The sequence below is a fragment of the Pseudorasbora parva genome, chromosome 25, assembly GCF_024679245.1.
Source record: "Pseudorasbora parva isolate DD20220531a chromosome 25, ASM2467924v1, whole genome shotgun sequence".
Classification (NCBI taxonomy): domain Eukaryota; kingdom Metazoa; phylum Chordata; class Actinopteri; order Cypriniformes; family Gobionidae; genus Pseudorasbora; species Pseudorasbora parva.
The window spans coordinates 32,227,058-32,247,702 of record NC_090196.1 but is presented as its reverse complement, the minus strand read 5'-3'; the positions used below and the strand labels follow the sequence as shown (position 1 = coordinate 32,247,702).

At 38.4% G+C, this 20,645-nt stretch overlaps 1 protein-coding gene across 2 annotated transcripts in view; it reads left to right on the top strand.

Annotated features, from left to right (window-relative positions):
• Positions 1–20,645, top strand: part of pparab (peroxisome proliferator-activated receptor alpha b) — a 70,375-nt gene that overhangs the window by 32,667 nt on the left and 17,063 nt on the right. For both annotated transcript variants that reach the window (XM_067436820.1, XM_067436819.1), the window contains exons 3-4: positions 2,502–2,659; positions 10,681–10,819. In XM_067436820.1, coding sequence (XP_067292921.1) covers positions 2,502–2,659; positions 10,681–10,819 — 297 coding nt within the window. The remainder of the gene's footprint in view (positions 1–2,501; positions 2,660–10,680; positions 10,820–20,645) is intronic.

Genomic DNA, 20,645 nt, shown 5'->3' with positions numbered 1-20,645 from the left:
CATTTGAATTTTTTAGACTTGATTTTTAAAAAAAGCAACAATCTGCAAATATGATAAAAACATAAGATATATGAAATAAATATCCAAAAAAATATTTTTTTTCCCCCAGTGTCAATCAAAACTCAAAATGGGATGTTTAGATTAGATTTATTTGCAAACAACCAAAATGATAATCAAAAATGATTTTAAAGTAGCTCAAAATATTTGTGCCTTCACGTTCTTGCATAGAGAATGTTGAGAATACACAGCATTATTATTTTTATATACTGTCAGGCAGGAAATTAAAGTTTTTCTCCATTGCATTCAGGGCATATTCCATTGATTTATTACACTGTACATGCACATTTTCCAGAATCACTTGACATGTTTGACCTTGTAGACCTTGTTGTGTTGCTTTTGATGAATTAACATCAGATTGCGGTTCTGGAATGTCTGACCTAGTTTTCACTTCTAGAAGCTCAATGGAATCCGTATTATTTCTGTGAACAAAAATTAAATTCCTAAATTTAACCTTCAGATTTCAGAGTCATAACCTGCTGTGTTACCATATAACAGTTAGACAGCGCACATGCAAGTGGTTATAAGAAATCACAATGAGGTTAAAACACCATACACGAGCAAAGAGGAAATGACATCATGGAAATGTGTGATGAAGCAGCAGAAAGTCAGCGCAGTCAATTGGATTTCTCAGAAAGAGGTAAACAGGTGGCGTTAGCTTAATGTTTTGTCATTAAAATGTTGTCTATTGTAAAGATTTTGAAGTATTTTCGTGATTTATTAGAAGACTACTAGTAATGTCACACTACTCTCTCTAGTATTGCACACTTAATAATAATAATACAAAATGTTTCTTCAGCATCAAATCCTCATATGAGAATGATTTCTGAAGGATCATGTGACCCTGAAGACTGGAGTAATGATGATAAATTCAGATTTGATCACAGGAATAAATTACACTTTACAATACAGTATATTCACATAGAAAACACTTCTTTTAAATTGTAAAAATATCTTGCAATATTCCTGATTTTACTAAATTTATCAAATTAATGCAGCCTTGGTACAAGCATAAGATACTTATTTTATAAACATTAAAAAAAAAAATCTTACTGACCACCAATTTTTTAATAATAGTGTATATAAGGATGGATTTATAGATAAAATTATTATGTATTGGACTACACTATATTGCCAAAAGTATTGGTTTGAGTTTAGGTGTTCAATCTCTTCATGTCCACAGGTGTATAAATCAAGCTCTCGGCCTGCAGACGCTTCTACACACATTAGTGAAAGAATGGGTCTCTCTCAGGAGCTCAGTGAACTCAAGCGTGGGGCCGTGATAGGCTGACACCTGTGCAATAAGGCCATTCCTGACATTTCCTCACTACTAAATATTCCACGATCATCTGTTAGTGGGATTATAACAAAGTGGAAACCATTGGGGACAACAGCAAATCAGCCACGTAAAATCACACAGCGGGGTCAGCGCATGCTGAGGGTCACAGTGCGCAGAAGTCACCAACTTTCGGCAGAGTCTACAGCTCCAGACCTCCAAACTTCTGTGGCCTTCAGATGAGCTCAAGAACAGCGTAGAGAGCTTCATGGAATGGGTTTCCATGGCCGAGCAGCTCAAGCCTTACATCACCAAGAGCAATGCAAAGGGTGGATGCAGTGGAGTAAAGCAGCCGGCACTGGACTCTAGAGCAGTGAGACGTGTTCTCTGAGCGACCAATCACGCTTCTGTCTGACAATCCCATGGACGAGTCTGGGTTTAGCGGTTACCAGGATAACAGGATTTGCCTGACTGCATTGGGTCAAGTGTAAAGTTTGATGGAGGGGGGATTATGGTGTTGGTTTATTTTTCAGGGCTTGGCCCCTTATTCCAGTGAAAGGAACTCTTAAAGCTTCAGCATACCAAGACATTTTGGACAATTAAATGCTCCCAACTTTGTGGGATCAGTTTGGGGACGGCCACTTCCTGTCCCAACATGACTGCTCTCCAGTGCACAAAGCGTCGGTCCATAAAGACATGGATGAGTGAGTTTGGTGTGGAGGAACTTGACTGGCCTGCACAGAGTCCTGAGCTCAACCCGATAGAACAGCTTTGGGATGAATTAGAGCGGAGACTGAGAGCCAGGCCTTCTCACCCAACATCAGTGCCTGACCTCACAAATGAGCTTCTAGAAGAACGGGCAGAAATCCCCATAAACACACTCCTAAACTTTGAGGAAAGCCTTCCCAGAAGAGTTGAAGCCGTTAGAGTTGCAAAGGGTGGGCCGACTCCATATTAAACGGATTAAGAATAGGATGTCATTAAAGTTCATGTGCATGTAAAGGCAGGCGTCACAAAACTTTTATAGTGTATATTGTATTTATTTTAGTCAGTTTCTGTAATTTTATTAATTTTGAATCTATTATATTCTATTGAATAACATTGCGTTTCTAATCGTGACCACTTTTAAGTGTGCATATTTGTTATGTTTGTTTGCTCACTCGTGTAGATGCACTGACTCCTGCGTCCAGCCCGTCGTCTTGTGTGTACGGTGGCCCGGCGGGACAGGAAGAGTTCACCTCCACCTCTCTGAACCTGGAGTGTCGCGTGTGCTCTGACCGCGCGTCAGGATACCACTATGGAGTTCATGCATGTGAGGGCTGCAAGGTGAGACCTGTGTTTTTACTACTGTCATATTAAAGGGATAGTTCACCCAAAAATGAAAATTATCCCATCATTTAAACCATCCTAGGTGTATGAGTTCTTTCAGGTGAACACTATTAGAGATGATATCCTGGCTCTTCCAGGCAATGTAGTCTTGATAGTACGCCAAAATGGCATACAAATTGGCATATCATACATACGCCATTTCGTAGACGCCTCTTGCGGTTCAAACAACAAACTCAAGCTCCTCCCACATTTCTCTTTGCAAACTCTAATTTTAGACTCTAATTCATGACCGGTGTTTTGTTTTGCTCTGTCCTCTGTGTTTCCACATTCATCAATACGTCATGCGTCTGGTCAGAGGTCAGACTCGCATACAGTTGGAAACTGGTGATTTTAGTTTATAACGTTATAAAAATGTATATTTTTCTTTCTAAAACCCATTGATTGGCTTCAGAAGGCCTTTATTAACCCCCATGGAGTCATATGGATTACTTTTATGATGGATGGATGCACTTTTCTGGGCTTAAAAAAAGGGTACCATTCGCTCCCATTATAAAGATTAGAAGAGTCAGAACATTTTTTTTTTAATATAACTCTGATTGTGTTTGGCTGAAAGAGGAAAGTCACTAACCTAGGATGGCTTGAGGGCGAGTAAATTATGGGATAATTGTAATTTTTGGGTGAACTCAAAATTGTTTTCTGATAATTCAGAAAGGCGTTAAATGCCAACACTTCATCACTGCTATATGCTCACTTCCCAGCAAGCAATAGCTGTTATTTCACAGTCTTGTTTAACTATAGACCTTATATATGAGTAAACCACTTCTAGCCAAAATAAACTTGCATTTGGTTGCATGTCGTGTTTGGCCAAATATTTTGCGAGATGTTTGATATTCCATCATATAAGCAAAGTCAACAGTGATTGATTACAGTGTTTGGTTTCATTTCTTTGATAGGTTTATGATGACTAGTCTATGGTTAGACGTCGATTACATTTTCACTGATAGCCCAAATTTTGCCTCGTTTTCGCTCAGACAGCAGGGCTCGGTTTGGACGGCTATTAGGCAAAATTGCTTGCTTGGTTTTGCGGTACAAGTTTCTTTGAAGACAATTTAACCCTGAAATATGTGTATCTCTATGATGTATAGAGGCATTATACTAAACTTCTCCCGCATGCACCGATGGCCTGTTTAAGCCCCAGGACACACTCTCCTTATTGGCTTAAAACCGGCCCCATGGAGGTCATTGAGGATGTTTTGCCCTCAGATTTGTGTCTAAAGGAACTTCTGTTGACTGGACACAATAGTCATAATATTGCTGTCAGAAGAACAACAAAATAGATGGGACGTGTTTTTACCAGAGTGTGTTCACGTGTGTTCTCTAAGAGCTGTATGAAGGCCAGAAAGACCCTTCTATTTTATTGGAAAATTAAAGCTATTTGAAGTATTTTAAATTGTAATTGGAAATCGGCTGTTATTTTAATTTTATTACGGATACTGGAGCCAGTTGTTTGTTTTTAGTAGGGGTGCACGATATCAACTCAATATTGTAATCGCGATATCACGTTGCCCGATATTATATCGATAAGGTCTCGCGATAATTATGCCATATTTTGTATATGACAGAGACGCGTTTCACTGTATATACATTCTTTATCGGATCTGTTCATTTATTTAGCCTATTTGAAACCAGGTCCCTCCTACTCGCTCCAAAGCTAACCGTCACCCTCTCACTTCTTCCTCACTCTCCCACACAGTGTACACAGGCCCGTTGCAAGAGTGGTGCGAGGCCCAGGATAAAAAAAATTGTATATTCAATTTAACAGCATTAGGTTCAACTGAACTGCGCAATGCACACATTTTGACGCTTAAATTATGTTCTATGAATGGTTCAAACACGTTTGCAAATCAGCCTGAATCCACTTGAATTCGTTTGGACTGCTCTCTCAGTAGCTGCTTATCCGTTACAGATTTGACCGTTGCAATATTTAGGCAACTAAACTAAAAACTATTGAGAAATGACAGCGTTTCCATTAACTGCTGCTATCCGATTAAAAAATTTTTTTTCCCTCTCATGACAAGTCATTCCAAAAAGTATGCACGCATGTTGGTAAGTTTATGTATATTCGCAATAGCTGTTATTTTTAATGGAAGTAGACATTGCGTGCCGCGTGTTATCCAAACATTGATTAAAATTAAAAGAAGTTAAGTTAAAAGAGTTTTTTTTGCACTATTTTGTTGTTTTGGCTTTGAATTTCATTGGTTAGAAATATGAATTGAATTTAGAAATGCTTTTAAAATTAAAACTTTGTGTTTAATAAACAAAAAACATTTTTAAAAATGAGTTTGGAGTGAGTGCATGCAAGAGTAGCCTATACACAAAAAAAAGTAGTTTATATTTTATAATTATGTCTTGTTATCTGTATGGCAACATTTTTTGGAGTTTTGTGAGTTATATCAGCTGTCATTAAGGAAAATGTCCATGCACCGGCGACATCGTCGGCCGTGGGCTAAAGGAAACGTAGCCTATTTAGTTTATATATTGGCCTATATTTTTTTTATATGTTGATTATTAAAAAAAAGCAGCACGAGTAAGAGGTTATACATAAGATGCGCATATGTCTGGAGACGTGGAATGGGGTCAGCCAATGAGTATTGAATAAATTGCTTGAATAAATATGTTGCTTCTCCGGAAAAAAAAAACTCCATCCACTGTCTCCTTAATGCTGGGTTATTTGGGAAGCTGAACAGGGTTGTCTTGCCCTGACAACCAAAAACACACTTCTTTGGTTTGTGAAGTCCTATGACCTGTGCAGCACAGCCGACGACTTCCCCAAAGCTGAGCAAAGCGTGTTGATGGGCGTGCTTTTGCTCTCTTGCTCTGGTCGACGTGTGCGCGCGTCCTTCCGGGAGAAGTTCCCGCACAAGGAAATTCTGCCCTTGTTGCCATCACATAGACCCATTTTTAGAAAAAAACTTTCTGAAACCGGAAGTATTTTTGGCACCGAAATACTCCAAATGTCCAACTTATGAAACGCTGTCCCTGTTTAGCATGGGAATACAAGTCTTTAACAGTGTAAAAAACTCAGAATGCATGAAATAGTGGTTGACCGATATATAGCTAAGGCCGATAGGTTGGCCGATATTTGACTTTTAATAAAAAATAACGGCCGATTTGTTTTTCTGCTTATATAGATTTATAACATATGAAAACTTTAATTATAAATATATATCGACTTTATATCGGCCACCCTGCTCTTTAAGATATCGGCATCAACCATAGAAAAAAATATATATTGGTCGGCGACTATTATTAATACATAATAATAATTTTAAATAAATTATTTTTATTTCAATAAATAAATCAAAGTTTTCATTAATTAAAAAATAAAAATAATAGCAAATATTATAATCATTAAAAATGGATACCGTCATTATTGAATATTGATCAAACCGATAACCAATGACTGCATTGCATCTCATGATATTCATGGTCTTTTTGGCTCTGTATATTTTGACGCCTCACTTGCATAACTTTCTTTACCTCCCAAATACTCTTTGCGTTCGTAAAAAGAAACGTTAGAAGCTATTTATTCCTTTGTCACCCGTCTTACAGTAGGCCTGTCAAGCTCTGGCCTTGACCCTGATGTTAAAACACAGGCAACAGGTGCATCCTCGCCCAGTGCGGGTGTACGTTATGGGACTGCTTGAGCCATGTCACAGGGCCACAGCTGCAGAGGTCAGCATGCTTTAGTAGGGGTTAAATAAAGCCTGTGTGACGTGATGCGGTGTTTATCATTTACACAGGCTTATCCGTATACTCATTTCTAATACTGCTTATATTACCGCACCGGCTGGAGTAGGAACAGTACGCCAGGTAAAGCACATTTCATTCGACTCGCACTCTGGACAAGAGAGTACAAGACAATTATACATCATAATAATATACATTTACATTGCATATTAATCGCGGCCCCGATTTCCAAGAAACGTTGGAAGCTATTTATTAATTTATAGGCCTTACAGTAGGCCTGTCAAGCGGCTTTGTGTGCACGCTTAAATGAACGTAAACCGTTGAGAAAGAAAACGCATGTGTAACAGTGTAATTCATCAGTGCATCAGGTCTTAAAGTGACAGCAGCCTCATAAACCTGCTACCAAATGATTAAGTCATTATAAAGTCAAAATTGTGGCCTGTGAAAATTCTGAGTGGCTACTAACGTTGAAAAACCAAAGGCCACAGCGGCTGGTGAGCAAAAAAGTCATTGCCAAGCCCTGGTTATTGTTATAATCATCGTCATTGGTCTGAATGGGCCTTTAGATATCACTAATTTCCACCACTACTGTAATATCAAAATGTTTGATGTGCTTTAAAACAAACGTGGCTTGTTGAATCAGAGCCATAACTATCCATTTCACAAGAACTCACTCTGCTCGGTCATGTTTGATGCCTGTGATTTGAACATGCGGTCCCACAACACCTCCCGCGTTCTTGTCCTCAACTCAACCTCTCCTCCTCTTCCTCTACATCTCCCTCTGTATCTCTCCATCTAATCTCCCTTTCGAAACCTAGTGTATCTAGGGACAAAATGGCTCAATATGTGTGAAGCAACATCCATTAGTTTGTACAGCCTCATCCCTTCTTGCCAGCCTGTTCTTTAAGTCTCCGCTCTGCTGGCAAACCGCTGGTCGTCTTCACGGCTTTGCCAGATTGTGCAAGCTGCTTGATTTCATGCTTTGGATGCATTTACGACATTCGGTTCTGGCTTATTTGTCATTTCCAGGGATACCGAGGAGAATAGCGCTTTGATTATCAAGGTATCAAATGGCGATTTTGGCCGTTGTAGCAGAGGTTAATCGTTAAAAACATTCAAAAGGGGCTGTAACTGTCGATTATTTTATTAATTGGTCGATTATTTTGACGATTAGATGAGTACTCGCCGGTTTTTTTTTCAAGCAACACTTTGTATTTTGAAATGCATTGATGTATTCTCCTGTGTTGGCGTGAGTTTATAAGTGATTTATGTTACAAATATGGAGAAATTATACATGTAGTGTTGCCAAATTAACTTTATAAGCTGCCCAAACTCAACATATGCAGAGATGGAGTTTGTTAACCGAGCTGCTCCACGCATTTAAATAACAAAAGTGCAAAACTTTATGAAGCACAGTGCGTCAGACTTTATATGCATTCCCAAATGCACATGAAACCCAAACCAACAGCACATGCAGAGACAGCGATAGTTATGTTTTACTCTGAAATAGGACTGTCACCAATGATTATTTTGGTAATCCGACGATTATTTTTACGATTAATCAAGGAATTGGATATTTTTTGTGTGGTAATAAGTATCTTATCCTTGCCTCAGGTCATTTTGACCTGAATTTTTATTATTATTTTTTATTATAATCGAGTGTTCATCTCAGTTGTCCAATACTTAAAGATTTTTTTCACACTTGAACTTGAAATACACACACAATTGACTGGATTCGAGGAGTTTATGTGGTTAAAGTTATTGGGGTCAATTTGACCCTCATAGGAATGAATGAAATGTGAGGATTTTTTTTGTTTGTCAAAACAAAAACAAGATCTGGAACAGCCCTGAACAAACGCAGACACAACTGAATGCAGAACACACACACTAGATAGATAGATAGATAGATAGATAGATAGATAGATAGATAGATAGATAGATAGATAGATAGATAGATAGATAGATAGATAGATAGATAGATAGATAGATAGATAGATAGATAGATAGATAGATAGATAGATAGATAGATAGATAGATAGATAGATAGATAGACAAACAGACAGACAGACAGACAGACAGATAGATAAAACGATAGATAGATGGAACGATAGATAGATAGAACGATAGATAGATAGAACGATAGATAGATAGAACGATGGAACGATAGAACGATGGAACGATAGATAGATGGAACGATAGATAGATGGAACGATAGATAGATGGAACGACAGAACGATAGATAGATAGAACGATAGATAGATAGATAGATAGATAGATAGATAGATAGATAGATAGATAGATAGATAGATAGATAGATAGATAGATAGATAGATAGATAGATAGACAAACAGACAGACAGACAGACAGACAGATAGATAGAACGATAGATAGATGGAACGATAGATAGATAGAACGATAGATAGATAGAACGATAGATAGATAGAACGATGGAACGATAGAACGATGGAACGATAGATAGATAGAACGATAGATAGATGGAACGATAGATAGATGGAACGACAGAACGATAGATAGATAGAACGATAGATAGATGGAACGATAGATCGATGGAACGATAGAACGATAGATAGAACGATAGATAGATAGATAGACAGACAGACAGACAGACAGACAGACAGACAGACAGACAGACAGACAGACAGACGGAACGATGGAACGATAGATAGATGGAACGATAGATAGATGGAACGATAGATAGAACGATAGATAGATAGAACGATAGATAGATAGAACGATAGATAGATAGATAGATAGATAGATAGATAGATAGATAGATAGATAGATAGATAGATAGATAGATAGATAGAGATATAGACAGACAAACAGACAGACAGACAGACAGATAGATAGAACGATAGATAGATAGAACGATAGATAGATGGAACGATAGATAGATAGATAGATAGATAGATGGAACGATAGAACGATAGAACGATGGAACGATAGATAGATGGAACGATAGATAGATAGAACGATGGAACGATAGAACGATAGAACGATAGATAGATAGAACGATAGATAGATGGAACGATAGATAGATAGATAGATAGATAGATAGATGGAACGATAGAACGATGGAACGATAGATAGATGGAACGATAGATAGATAGATAGATAGATAGATAGATAGATGGAACGATAGAACGATAGAACGATGGAACGATGGAACGATAGATAGATGGAACGATAGATAGATGGAACGATAGATAGATAGAACGATAGATAGATAGAACGATAGATAGATGGAACGATAGAACGATAGATAGAACGATAGATAGAACGATAGATAGATAGATAGATAGATAGATAGATAGATAGATAGATAGATAGATAGATAGATAGATAGATAGAACGATAGATAGATAGATAGATAGATAGATAGAACGATAGATAGAACGATAGATAGAACGATAGATAGAACGATAGATAGAACGATAGATAGATAGATAGATAGATAGATAGATAGATAGATAGATAGATAGATAGATAGATAGATAGAGATATAGACAGACAGACAGACAGATTGATAGAACGATAGATAGATGGAACGATAGATAGAACGATAGATAGAACGATAGAACGATAGATAGATAGATAGATAGATAGATAGATAGATAGATAGATAGATAGATAGATAGATAGATAGATAGATAGATAGATAGAGATATAGACAGACAGACAGACAGATTGATAGAACGATAGATAGATGGAACGATAGATCGATAGATCGATAGATCGATAGATCGATAGATCGATAGAACGATAGAACGATAGATAGATAGATAGATAGATAGATAGATAGATAGATAGATAGATAGATAGATAGATAGATACAGTACTTTTTCAGCAAACTGTATTTTGATGTATTCCCAAACCATGATATTAGATTGATCATACCGTTGACCCCTAACGTTAAGGATGTGCTCCTCATGGGAAAGATTATCAACCTCATTCCTATTTTGAATCTCTGTCACCATGCCTGGAAGGCAGAAGCTGCGTAGGAAACCCCGACGGATTCAAGGACATACGAGGACAAACACAACCTTTAAATGTACTGCCAGGCTATTTGGAGAAGCGCCTGGTTTAGATTGTGTACATAATTTTATGGCCCATTTAATAATGAGATTTAAAATAGAATGAGTACAGTACAGGACAGGACAGATATTTAAAACATGCGTTGATCTGTTTAGGAATACGTGTCGTTTTTCTTGAAAATCAAACTGGTTTCTGTTTCTCCAACTTTGTAGGGTTTCTTCCGTCGGACCATTCGCCTCAAACTGGAGTACGATAAGTGTGAACGCCGCTGTAAGATCCAAAAGAGGAACCGAAACAAGTGCCAATACTGTCGCTTTCAGAAGTGCCTGTCTGTGGGCATGTCCCACAATGGTAAGTATGACAAATTTGCATGTCTCTACACATGCAAAGGCCTCATTTTTTAGTAATTGTTTCTCATGGAAACCACACAGTACTGATCGACACATTTAAATGAATGATCTTCCTCAAGGTGAGGGTGGTGTTGCTCTAGATAATCTTTGACTAAAGCTAACCTGAGAGTGTTTGGTCGTCTTTGTCCTTGAGATATCAGTGCATTGACTTGCAATGTATTGTTTTCAGTCTGGAGTCAAAGGTCATCTTTTATGAAGCCCGCTATGCTGAACCGCTCATCTTGTGTGGACTTTATGACCAGCGAAGGCATGTGCTGAAATCGTGCTATGGTCCGTAATCCGAAACGTGAATAACCGAGGCGTGTCACCCTAACCCCATTCCTCACAGCCATGCTAAAATTAACAGCTTTCATGTTTGTTTGGTTATTTTATTAGAAATACTAACTATAAACTGTGTTGAAGAGAGACTTGTGTTACTAAAAAAACAGATATTGGTTGTTCCATTCTTTTAATTATTAAAGCGGTTTATCTTTTATGTCGTAAGCCGATATTAACATGTGCCATTGGAGGCTTGCTTTCGACTAGGCATTTGCTTCAGACTTGCTCATCTCAGTGAAAGTTAAAACCAGCGCTCCTCGCCACTCCCTTCATCCTGTCATCTCCAGACGCTGGACTATTAGACCTGATCAGCATATAATGCTTTATTAAAGGGGGGGGTGAAATGCTGTTTCTTGCATACTGAGCTTTTTACACTGTTAAAGACTTGGATTCCCATCCTAAACATAGACAAAGTTTCAAAAACTAATGTTGGACGTTTGATGGAGTATTTCTGTGTCAAAAATACTCCTTCCGGTTTCTCACAAGTTTCGGCGAGTTTTTTTCGAGTATGGGTCGGCTTGACGTCGATAGAGCTGAAGGTCCTTGTATGGGCCGTACGGGCTCTTCTCCCGGTAGGGTGCGCGCGCGTGACTAGAGCGAGAGAGAGGAAATGCACGCCGTAAACAGTCTCTCAGGTGCAGATCCAGTCGTCCGTGAACACTTCTGTCGCGCCGCGCTCCACTTTATTCCTATGGGTGACGTCGAGCGACTTCAACGCTTCAGCACAGCATTCTGGGAAGGCAGCGCTGCATTTGAACCGATTTGAACGCAGAAATGACGAGAAGCTTCACAACATCGCTTCAGTCGCGTCTCAAAGTGGATCTCCACGGTCACTGCTGTCACAGGACTTCACCAAATCATACCAAAGAAGTGTGTTTTTGACGGAGCGGTCCCAGCGATAAAGGTTCGGTCCTGCTTTGGAAGCAGCCGGTGAGTAAAACTGCTTCAAATGTCTGTGCTGTCGGCTGTCGTCCCGTGAGTAAACATCAGTAAACGACACGATCGTGTATAACGTTAGTTAATTTATCAATGGAGCATGCGATCTATGGTGTGTGGTTAAATACATGTGTTTAGCTGACCACTATAGGTGTCGGTTTGTTTATTGTAAAACCACCCAAACATAAACCTAGCGTTCTCACAAAGCGTGCTTCGTTATTCAAATGCGCTAACGGACTCCATTGTTGTTCTCTGTATAACGTTACACTAGTCTGACGTGCAACTGCTAAGGTTTAGTCGCATACAATAGTCCATAAACCGAATCATGTCCTCATTAACTGCGAGTAAACACACACAAATGTTGACAGGCCACTAAATACAGTCCATACCACAGAGACGGACGTCCTGCTGCTGCTGTTTCTCCGGATCTGATTCTGGATCATATCTCTATTAGCTGAGATCGATAGCGATGGGCTTCTCCACGCTTGAGGACGTCACCGCTCGTCATTCTTTAGCTCCGCCCACACGATACGCCTCCAGGCGCTCGGTTTTTTCCGGAAAGACTCGGTACAGCCCATATTTCTTTTATAAATATAATAAAACTAAAGACTTTTCGGAGATATGAAGGATGCAATACTACTCTATAGGGACTCAAGATTGACATGAGATTGACTGAAACTGAGTGTTTCACCCCCCCTTTAAAGGGCCATGAAGCCCCCTATTTCAGCAGCCGTCAGTTCCCACCAGTTTTGAAAATTTGCTATAAAAGTGGGCGGGGTTTAGCGGAGGGGGGTGAGGGGAGACTGACAGCAAAGCAACGGCTGCTTCCGAGTCGGACAGTTTTATTTCGCTCTCATTCAAAACAAAGCTTCTCACAAATACTGCTGCAAATGACCATTACATTGAAATCCAGCAGTAAAAATCACAGTACTAAAATCCTTTTTTGAGAGCGTTACATTTATTAATTATATAAGATGAAGAGCAGCGACATTTTGATGGTGGAGAGACTTTTGGAGGATGTGCTGCGTTTTGATGATAAAATACTTGTAAATAATTACAGACTCCAACAACACATGATGGTGCAGTTAGCTGAGGAATTGCGACCAACATTACCGAGGCCAACGAGCCGTCACGGAGCATTAGCTACCGGTCGTTCTTCACTGACGTTAAGTTGCTTTGATGCTAGTGGGGTTGTCCTAAAGTTAAGAGTTAGGATGCTTCTGTAATACCCATTTCCTATCCATAGTTAAGATAACATTATGCATTTAAGAAATGTCATTCTGTAATAGCTTCCTAAATGCGGTCCTAACTGAAATTGCCATGCTTACCAAACAGATAAGATAGGATTTTAAAGTTGGGGGGGGGGGGGGGGGGGGGGGCTACTTCTTATTACTGCTACTTTTTATTAATATTAATTTGAAATATTACCAAAAAAAACCTTAAACAAATCCCCAGACTCTTCCCAGACCACCGCATCAATCTCCTCCTGCCCAGCGAGTGCTTTAGTGTGTCCGATATTGAACGCGCGATCAGTTTTAGGTTTATATAAAATAGCTAAAAAATAAAATAAAATGCACACTAAATAAACATTTTAAATATTAAAAATTTAAATATAAAAATAATGTGTGTGTGTGTGTGTGTGTCCCAAAATGTCATGACCAATGACCAAATGTCCCCATAGGGATAGTAATAGCTGATAGTAGTCACTTTTCAATGAGCCGGTCCCCACTTTTCAAAAGGCTTATAAATCACACAGGAGGAGTTTTTTTGAGAAAGTAAAAATGCAGAATGTGATGGGTAGGTTTAGGGGCAGTGTGTGTGTGTGTGTGTGTGTGTGTGTGTGTGTGTGTGTGTGTGTGTGTGTGTGTGTGTGATGGGTAGGTTTAGGGGTAGGGGCAGTGTAGGGGGATAGAAAATACGGTTTGTACGGTATAAAAACCATTACGTCTACGAGTCCCCACAAAGATAGTGAAACAGATGTGTGTGTGTGTGTGTTCGTTTATTTTTATTTTAAAAATGATAAAAACACAACCAACATATAAAAACCTTGATACAAGGGGCACCAAGTAAAATCTTGCCTAGGGCAGCAAATTGGTCAGGGCCGGCCCTGATTGCATCCTTCATATCTCCGAAAAGTCTTTAGTTTTATTATTTTTATAAAAGAAATATGGGCTGTACCGAGTCTTTTACGGAAAAAAACGAGCGCCTGGAGGCGTATCGTGTGGGCGGAGCTAAAGAATGACGAGCGCACACAAAAGCGGTGACGTCCTCAAGCGTGGAGAAGAAACCGCTACCCTAATAAACCATGGCTATCAATCAGATTCAACTAATACAGATATGATCCAGAATCAGATCCGGAGGCTAAAATAAATTGAACAGGAGAAACAGCAGCAGCAGGACGTCCGTCTCTGTGGTATGGACTGTATTCAGGCCTGGTCCTCTCTCGTCCTTGACTGGTGATGCTCGTCCTTAACTCTTTCCCCGCCAAACACGGAAATTTCCATTATTTGTGAGAAAACGCTTCCAGGCCAATAACGGAATTTTCCGGGTTGCCGTGTTTTCACTGTCGGTCGCTATTGCGCATCTTCTGAATGAGTACTGAATCTCCTGATCATACACACATGAGGAAGACGCAGTGAAACGAGCTATCGCATGTAATCATATGCATATTAAAAATAACCTGATCAGCCTCATTAAACAGCATATGAATCAAAACTGCCTAATGTTACTGAATGAAATGTGGACCCAGGACGAGCTACAGGACTGTGCAAGCATTAGAGGTGTCGATGGACTCGATCTCCTCCATCTGTGTTTGATCATCTCTGAATCTGATCTGGAAACAGTCTTTCACAAAAATTTGATTTTCTCAGCTTTTTGTTCAAAATGTTGCTTTTTTTTAATGAAACCTACCCATATTCAAGTGTTGATAAAAAAGGAATGCATGAAGCTAGAATAAAACGTTTGTTTTTTTTGTTTAAAAGAAGGTCAGCTCTGTATTTTGATATATTGCATGCTCAGATATTCATTAAAAAATATTCTATGGGCTGTTAAATTTTGGTGAAAATTGTCAAAAACCCTGGCGGTGGCTGGCAACTTTTTTTTAAAACGCTGGCGGGGAAAGAGTTAAATGCCTCATGAGAAGACTCGATACCGGTGTGGCTCGCAGGTGACACTCCTTCGCAATCACATCCCCGGTCCCACTCGCTCCTCCCATGTCCCTCGCTCGTTCACCTCGCCACAATTCACAATAACAATAGAAAATAGGTATTTTGTGACTTAAATTGCAGTTAAGCATTGGCGTAATGTACATCGTTCATTATATTGTGCGTGCTAATGTTTTGTGAATGTTTTTCAAACGTGTCAGTTTCAAACACTGGAGGTTTACAGACGCTTACACATTACGACATTACGCTTATTAGCTGTTGGGGATTGTGCCGACTGTGTTAGGACTGCATTTCAGGTACTAAAGATGTCCACATTTGGGTGAACCATATACTAACTGCTGACAGTAGAAACCATCTCCAAACTATCTGACACAACTAAGTTTCTGAAGCGCTGATGCCTACCGCTGCTCTGCCTGTCCAATGACACCATCAAACTCCATTTGAACTCAGGCCAGATTGAAACTCGTGTTACTCAATTCCTCTGGGCGAGTTTCTAAGGCACCAGTCATCCTGATCGGACAAGATTTGTACACAGTGGCCTTGGATTTCAGCAAATATTAATCATCTGTGATCAGCGGCGCATGTGGTTGTTTTGCAAGAGAATCCGAAGGTTTACAGCCGTTTGGAACAAGTGCCATCATCTGAACTTTAGCAGGTTGTGAAAAGATGATCTCCTGAATCGTCCTTGTGAAACACACACTAAACACACACAAAAACTGCTCTTCTTATGTAGTATTTTTTTCTTGTTTCCAGGCTAAATATCTAAATACTCTTAAATCAAGATGCATTTACTAGATCAGTAAAATGACATAAGGTATATTTGCTTGTTTTCTGGGGAAAAAATATCAAAAGTAAGTGAGTTTTTTTCTTAAAACAAGCAAAATGATCTCCCAATGGGGTGAGAAAAATAATCTTATTTCTGTTTGGATGGAAACAAGAAACTAGATTTTTCTCACCCCATCGGCAGATCATTTTACCCGTTTCAACAACATGAGAGTGAGTAAATGCAGAATTACAATTCTTGGACGAGCTAAACATTTACTGTTTGAGAGCGGTCATTTCGACGAGCTTTCTTGCGATTACAGCTGTGATGGATTGCATTGATCATCTGAAGCGGACGCGCTGCCGGAATGACACGCCTCAAAAGTCAAAGCGCAAACACCATTTAAATCACCAGATAAACATTTCGTTTTAGTAGTATGGACTACTCAAAGCAATTTTGATGGTTCATCCTTACATACTCAGGGTTTTTCCTGGGTCAGAAATGGTCTTCAGTGGTGGCTGTCTAGCTGACCAGACATGGTCATACACACACGCATACACACACACGCATACACACACACGCGCGCGCACACGCGCACACACGCGCACTCGCACACACGCGCACTCGCACTCGCACACACACGCGCACACACAGTAAAAGTACCTAACCGCGTGATATGTAAACCCAATACAGACAATAAATGTAAAATAAATGCAAAGCATCTTTTTTTCCCCTCATTTATGTATGATGTCTTGATGTGTTTCTCTTGTTCCCTTATTTTACCCAGTTTGTATGGTTTACTGATTAATTATTTTGGCAACAATCATTAAAAAATAGCATTAAAAAATGTAATAACAAATAGTCTAAGTCTCTACCATATACAATTTAATAACATTATCAGCCAGCTATCAACAACTTGCGTTGCTCTGGTTTCACCTTATTCCAGTCTAAACTAATTTTTTTTGTGGTAATTTACTACACATGATCAATATAAATACCCCAAATAAATACAGGAAAATACTGTGGATTATTAAGACTAATTCTTACTAACCCCTCTTGTTTAATGGGGTAAGCACACTTCATTCTCATCATCGGGAGAGAATGCTGCCTGCATTGAAAGCGTGAGTAATGTGTGAAGGGGAAAAAATGAAAGGAGTACTTCAGCGCTGGGAAGATGAATCTGTATTTAAACTGGGTCATTAATGTAGTAGAAATGTGAAATTACACAATCATTCAAATATACCTCAGGGTTTCTACTGATACAAAGCCATATGCTAATCGCTGAAGTAACCCTTTAAGTTTACGGAGTTTCAGTGACATTATTACATTAATAATCTTATTGCTTAGAATCATACAACGACTATACATAATGTTGAATATAATAATAATGCAAATAATATAATAATAATGCAAATAATAATATATAATAATATAATAATAATGCAAATAATAATAATGCAGTGTACAAATCTTAGTATTTGGGGCACTTTTTGTGTTTCGTTGCCTCTTCTTGACGGATCGCTTCCTGTTCTCCTGAGTTGTAAGTCGCTTTGGATAAAAGCGTCTGCTAAATGCATAAATGTAAATGTAAATGTAAATGTAATGCAATGGGGGAATCTTTGTGATCATAATACACAAAAAATAATGATAAAGTACAAAATTAAAAACAAAAAAAGCTTTATTTTGGCTTAAAATATCGGGATTCATATTTTTACACCCCATATTTTATTTTATTTTATTATATATATATATATATATATATATATATATATATATATATATATATATATATATATATATATATATATATATATATATATATATATATATATATATATATATATATATATATATATATATATATAACAATGCTGGGATTGGAAGTATTTATATCTAAGGGTTTGTCTAATATTTTAATATTCAGTTATTATTTATTTGGTTGTTTTAAAAGAGAATCCGTAGATTGAAGGTTTATAGACAATTACAGTCCGTTTTTTTTTTTGTATCCGCACATGCATCAGACGAACAATAGGGATATTGAACAAAAGCTTGCTGAACGCTGTGCCAAATAAGTCACACAGCAGTCAGGCGAAGAGTACTTTTATGTGATTTGCACTCTTGGAAGGCTGTCAAGAACTAACCACAAGTGATCACTTCAGATTATATCCACATATTACCGCAGAAACTTCACAAAAAACAGTTGTGAAGCATGTCAGACATCCACTTTGTTCTAAAATGTAGTGAGCTTCCTACAGAGAGAGCATCAATTCTTATTTGGGTTGGTTTGGGAGTTATCAAAAACATTATAAAAGTTATAAAAACAAAACATAGTCCTAGGGCCTGTATCATGAAGCTGGTTTAGATGGCTAGCCTGATTTGTTTAAGCTTAGTTTGTGCCAATCCTGGGTTTTAGGTCCCATTAAAGTGGTTTGGCTTTTAGCTGTGTTCCTCGCCATGGTAACTTGCGTTCCACAGCTAACCTGCTCCAGGGCAGGTTATGTTCTGGATTAGAGATCTCAAACTGAAATTGGGCCAATCAGCTGTGAGTAAAGTGACACGCCTCTGATGCAATAAAGCCACTCCCCCTGTTTCTGCTCCAAATTAAAGGTCACTACAGAGCAAATGTTTTTTAAAGACTAAAGCGTCTGGCTTTTTTCACAATGCTTATTTATAAAAAAAGAAATAATTTTGAACGATTTAGATGATTTATGCAATTATTATACCCTTAATCAATTACACATTTATCATTTTAGTTAATCAATCATCAATAGGCACTTTTTTAAAAGTAATATAAATAGCCTACATAGTCATATAAATACGCTTTAAAATCAATAAATAAAACTATTTTAAAAAAAGAAGCTTACTGAGCTTACATGTTCAATTTTCTCTATATCAGGTAAACTAACTTCATAACTTTTACTTGCATTAACGTATACTATTTTTTCTTTAAGTTGTCCTCTTTCATAGACTGCTTTTTTTCTTGATGTGTATTTTTTTAAAATTCTTAATATTTTTCAATCATGTAATATTCTGCAGAAGAGAGAACTTAATCTCACTGCTTGTCTCGCGAGAAGTGAATCTCAGTTCCACAGCGTGTGATTGGCTGTTCACTGCTGATGTCACAGCTAAACTCAGGATCAAAGCCTGAGTTAACAGAGCAAGCTGATGATCAGCATCATGGGACCAACAAAGCCTTAATACAATGGTTTGGTTTTGTCAACTCAAAACTAATCCTGTAAACCTGAGTTTGTTAAACTGCCATCATGGTACAGGCCCCTGGTCCGCTTAGCGTTCACACTGGCATTTTTAACAGCGAACCTAAAGTTATCGAATTAAAGGCAAAGGGAGACGCTTACAACCTGATTGGTCGGCTTATATGATGTAGGAGCTCGTTTACCGAACATTCAAAACAATGCTGTATGCGGATTAAACGCCATCATTTTATGCTTGTAAATATGGCATTATTTTTACCAGCTGGGAACTCATTAAGAGAGCTCATAAAATGTTCAAAACATTTAAAACAGCAGTAGGATTTCCTCCACTGTAGGCAAAGCAGAAATGAAGACCTGCTGCAAAAAAGACGGCAGTTCAGTACCGACTAATGGGCAACACAGGTTCTTTGATGAGAAGAACCAGGTTTGCTTTTTGTGCGTTTTTTCTAGCATTTTCGAAACATGCTCGTCGGACCAAATATTTATGAGGCTCCTCGTTGCTCCACATTTGCCCTCTAACGTTAACGTTACTAATTTAGGATACACTGATTTTTCCAAGTCGTCAAATCAGCTGACCTGTAGCATCACATCTTGTGATATTATGTCCTGTTTTTGGTCAGTTTACATGTCTTTGGTCCGTGTTGCGTTCATGGGCGTCGGAACCATTGTGTGTGTGTGTGGACAAGACCCCCCCACTTTTTAAGACCAGTGATATTGGACCCACTCACTTTTATCGTCTCTAATTCAGCACATGTCTGCTTACATTGACTACCCCTTAACCGAGAAACTTATTAAGAAACGTATTATTAAACACATTAAACACTTGATTTTCCCTTTTCTAATATTTTCTATTTTTTTGGAAAATAAATACCTTTCCGATCTGATATGTGATGGGGAAAGGGAGTAGAGCGAGTGTGGCAAAAGACGGATTCGAGCCTATGCTCGATTTGCGTCAAAACTTGATGCCATGCATCTCTTACCTCTACACTATAGCCACGGTGAATAATTCAGTGATTTCTGTCATTTTGTCTGGCCCAATCAATCGTTTAGTAAATGGCACTTTTTCTATCTGGACACGGAGCATAATAAACATACAACTTGTTCATTATCATTATCTGTGAAACTGTTGATTTCTATGGCAGTTAAATGAATATAGCCTTTTTATTAGACTATTGGTATTGACTGGTTTGAGGTCTTTTTTGGTATAGGCAAGGGATATGGCCTCAAACGCACCATAAAGGCCCTTTCACACTGGACGCGATTTTGACGTGCGAATAATTCGCGCAATGTTTTTTTTTTCTCGATCAGCTGTTTGTGTAATGAGCGCTTCCACACCGAACGCGAATGTGCTGAGGCGAAAAAACGACATTTATT